The sequence below is a fragment of the Austrofundulus limnaeus genome, unplaced genomic scaffold (genome assembly GCF_001266775.1).
Source record: "Austrofundulus limnaeus strain Quisiro unplaced genomic scaffold, Austrofundulus_limnaeus-1.0 Scaffold2410, whole genome shotgun sequence".
Classification (NCBI taxonomy): Eukaryota; Metazoa; Chordata; class Actinopteri; order Cyprinodontiformes; family Rivulidae; genus Austrofundulus; species Austrofundulus limnaeus.
Window position 1 is genome coordinate 15,428 of NW_013954812.1, and position 4,932 is coordinate 20,359.

Sequence of the window (4,932 nt, forward strand, 5' to 3'; positions counted from 1 at the left end):
GCAACTGTGTGATGCCATCATGTCAATATGGACCAAAATCTCTGAGGAATGCTTCCAGCACCTTGTTGAATCTATGCCACGAAGATTTGAGGCAGTTCTGAAGGCAAAAGGGGGCCCAACCCTTTACTAGCGTGGTGTACCTAATAAAGTGGCGGGTGAGTGTACATCACCTGGCCAAATAAAGGTTTAACTAATGTCTATGATGTGGGGTTGCTATGAGGTCTGAATATACTGAAGGACCAGGTGATTCCATCAATGGATTGTTTCTTCCCTGATGACACGGACGTATTCCAAGAGGACAATGCCAGGATTCATCAGGCTCTTATTGTGAAAGAGTGGTTCAGGGAGCATGAGACATCATTTCCACACATTGATTGGCTCCACAGAGTCCATGGAGAGTCTTTGGGATGTGCTGGAGAAGGTCGGACTCTACCATCATCAATGAAAGATCTTGGTGAAACATTAATGCAACACTGGATGAAATAAATCTGCTGACATTGAAGCTCATCAAACAATGTCACAGAGGATGCGTGACATACTGTAATCAAAGCTAAAGGTTCAACCAAATATTAGAGTATGGGACCTTTTTTTGGCCAGGCAATGTACTTCCTGTTTGTTTTTGCTTTCAGATCAAAATGATGTTTCACATCCTGCTGGCTGTGGGGTTTATTGTAAGTGGATCAATATTATTCTAATAATGGGAGGAATGGTGGCCATCTTGGATTTTGAAATGGCAACCCAGTTTTCAAAAAAATCTTCTTTTATGCCTAGACGCAGCCACACACCAAAATGCAAGTTGGAACCTCCCTTTTTTCAAGTAATCAGTCAAGCAAGACGAACCAACAGAGTCGGTACGTACAAGTCCCCTCTTCTCTCCACAACATGGGGCAATAAAAAAGTCAAACTTTACTGATGTTTCTTTCATCCAGTCTAAAGTGTAAAGAGTAACACACAGGCCACGTGTCAAACAGAAAGTTGTAATAATTTTGTAAATGGCTTGAACTTATGTAGCACCTTATCAAATCCACTTTCACCCCAAGGCAAGTTACACTCCAGGCATTCACACACTGATGGCAGTAAGCTACATTGTAGCCACAGCTACCCTGGGGCACACTGACAGAGGTGAGGCTGCCATGCACCAGCACCACTGGACCCTCTGATCATTAGTAAGGCAGGTGAAGTGCCCTGCCCAAGGGCACAACAACTGAGACGACTGGAATGGGGGATCAAACCGGTGACCTTCCTGTTCCAGGACTCCCCTAACCACTCCACCACAGCCGCCCCAAAACATTTCTGTTGCATCTGATCAGTAGCATTGCATAGCTAATTTAAATCAAACAGGCAGATGTTTGCTTGTGCATATTTTTCTGAACCAGTGTTTGGTGTGGAGTAAATACACTAAGACTATCTTTCTCTGCTTCGTCACTGTCAGCACTGTCAGGAAAATGCAGGTAAATAAAATGTCTGCCTCCTTTGGGAGCAGTGATCACCTGTGATTTGCATGTTCATTGTCAGTTTACTATACCAGAGCCATCCAAAACATCTGAACCAAATTATTATGCTTAGAATAATGCTCCTTTTCCACTAGTGCCACTTAGTGTAGTGTCGGTACGGTTTGGTACAGTTCCAAGCCATTTCCATCAGGTCAGATCCATGGAACCGGCCCATTTTTTAGTACTTACTTCATTGTGGTTCCAGCCGACCCCAGCTGACACCAAAATGCGACGTCAGAACACTGTTCGTCACTGATTGGCTAAATTTTTGCAAATGTTTAAAATTTCAAAAGTTATTCATCAAATGTGTTTCCAACTCTCATTTTCTCCATTAAATTTTATTCAGAAAACCTAAAAACCACCTCCACCAACCGCCCAAAACACACCCATTGGAACTGGACTGGAACATCAGTGGAAAACCAACCGGTCTGACCCGTACCTACACTGACCGTTCCGACACTACACTAAGTGACACTAGTGAAAAAGGGGCATAAATGTACTATTACACCTCTAATGCACAAAGAACTGAACCCTGTAGCAACAGAAACAGAAACTGGATCTGGTACTACCCAATTTGGTACCCAGATGAGCTCACCTTTGACGATCCGCTTGGCACAAGTGTCGTACACCTGAACCTGTTCGGTGTTTGGAGGAAGGACTCTGTCAAAGACATATGGCTTACCCTGAAAAACAGGAAACAAACTGTCAAGTACAAGTCTCAGAAGGGACAGGAACAGCTAAACTACAATACATTTAGTTTATTCAGATCAAATTTTAGCTCTCAGTCTGAGTGACTGCATAAGTACTTCACCTATTTTCCACCTGAAAACACAAAGACTCACAAAGGTTAACCCAAAACACACACTAAAGTACACACAGGAAGTAATCAGGTTCTACAGTTAACGGTTTTGTCAGTGTAGTAATTAGGTGTTTAATTATAAAGAGCTCTGACTAGTTTTCTGTTCGATTTCCATCACATTCTCCTTTTTCCCCCAAGCATTCCAGCTTTGATATATGATGTGAAAAATAACATCAAAACATGCAATTTGGGTTAGGAATAGTGTAGCAATACATTCTACAATATAAACAATATTTGTCAAAAAACAGCAAGAAATTTCCCCTCCGAACAAAACTTTGAGTGTGATGACACACAAGCTTTTGAACTGTCTGTTTAAAACCTTTGAAAACAAATCATTTTTGGTACACAAACCAAACAACATGAAATGTGGATAATTTTGTCTTCTTTTACTCATCACACGTGTTACTAATTAATACCTACAGATTTCTCTTGGTTCCCTCCAGAACAGCCCAGCTTCTTTACACTTCGGATTTATTTGAACTAAAAATTTCTCCTAAACACTGAAGTAAAGACTCTTTTTAACTTGTCCTTCATGGAGCATGGTATAAATATCAAAATGAACAAGGGACCAGCAGTCTTCTATACTCAGTTCAAAATATAGTTAGTTAGTTAGTTAGTTAGTTAGTTAGTTAGTTAGTTAGTTAGTTAGTTAGTTAGTTAGTTAGTTAGTTAGTTAGTTAGTTAGTTAGTTAGTTAGTTAGTTAGTTAGTTATTAGTTAGTTTATTCATTTCTTTAAAAAAAACAACATAAATTCAACAAATAACAAAAAATACAAATCACAAATTAAATGAAAGGTAGCAGAAGAAGATAAAATCTTATATCTGCCCCTTTTTCTCAAATAAATAAATAAAATCAAAAATAATCTTTAGTTTATTAAAAAAACAACAAAGGTTTAACCAACAATTCATTCATTTACATATTATATTTCCAAAGCAAATAATTCTTTATCATTCTCTTCAACAGACTCATTGATCTGGCATTTTTAATGTCATCTTCCAGATTATTCCATAATCTTATACCCTGGACAGAAGTGGTCCGTTCCTTTAAACTAGATCTAACTTTAGGTTAAACAAACACCTGTATCCCTTTGAGAAGATAACAACTCTCTTTTAACAAASWGGAAYTRGATGTTTGAAGGTAAATTTACAACATGAAACAGTTTTTTCTGCAGCAACAGTTTGAGGCTTAATGAAAAGAAAAATAAGTAGGTCCTCTGGATGTTTCATCTCTCCTCCTTCAGWCTTCTTCAGGCTGAGGAGTTTCAGGTGAACTCAGCTTTATAAGCTCCGCCTCCACCTGGTGGACAAACAGGTTGGTCATGTTTCATCCAGAGGACTTAATTCTTTTCCTTTATGATTTTTCTACCTGGATTACTGAGATGCATCAGGACTGTTTGAGGTTTACTGTTCAGTCTGTGTTCATTAACTTGGCAGTCAGGGAGTGACAAACAGATGTGTGGTTACCATGGTAACCATACTGATCCAATGGTCATGACTTAAACATCTTTTATCTTTCCTCTTCTACAGCTCAAACATCAGATGTTGTTTCTTTTAAATGATTACAGAGATGGAAAAGATTGAGCAGCAGATGCAGTGATACCCTCACATACTGCTGCAGACATGTAATAATAATAATACAAAGCCTGACACAGTCTCAGTTTCATTTAATAAGAACCTTGTTGCCATGGAGACTGCATTCACTGGGAAGCAACTGAAATGATGGAGTGAGACAAAAGAAAGATGAGATTCCAGACACACACACTTTTTTCTCTAACACACAAACTGTGCAGCATTATTAATATATAATGAATATAAAATTTAGTAAGGCTGCACAATATATACAATTATTGTCATTGCAGTAACAACCTGTGCAATAGGCATTTTGCCAAAAAATGCATAAACTGCAATAAATAGTTGTCTCAAAGCTTAAAGTATTTAGCTAATCAAATGGAGCCCTTCACATATTTGACCAATTAGATGGATCCTTTTATATTTTTTTAAAAACTCATGCAGGAATGAAATGATATATTAGTTTATTTTTGCTTTGCTCTGAGCCCTGAGCAGAAATAATGCTTACTGAAGTATTTGTTCACTTTTCACAAGTCATGTTGTCACCACAACAGTAAGCACTGCTATCACACACTGTGAGTTTTATATCGTTCAGCCCTAACATATAACTGTTTTCTCTGAATTTATTTTTCATTTTAAAAGATTGGATTAATTAACGGACTGATGGATGATGGATGGATGGATGGATGGATGGATGATGGATGGATGGATGGATGATGGATGGATGGATGGATGATGGATGGATGGATGGATGGATGATGCATGATGGATGGATGGACATATGGATAATGGAAGACAGACAGATGGATGATGGATGGAAGGATGGATGATGGATGGATGGATGGATGGATGATGCGTGATGGATGGATGGACATATGGATAATGGAAGACAGACAGATGGATGGATGGATGGATGGATGGCTGGATGGACGGACGGATGGATGGATGGACGGATGGACGGACGGATGGATGGATGGACGGATGGACGGACGGATGGATGGATGGACGGAT

General features: G+C 39.1%; 1 protein-coding gene across 1 annotated transcript in view; it reads right to left on the reverse strand.

Annotated features, from left to right (window-relative positions):
• si:ch211-63b16.4 (kinesin heavy chain isoform 5C) overlaps positions 1–2,176 on the reverse strand; it is a gene marked incomplete at both ends in the record, with an annotated part of 17,521 nt that extends 15,345 nt beyond the window's left edge. Inside the window, 1 exon segment of the mRNA XM_013999680.1 lies at positions 2,089–2,176. Coding sequence (XP_013855134.1) covers positions 2,089–2,176 — 88 coding nt within the window.
• Positions 2,177–4,932: the final 2,756 nt, after the last annotated feature.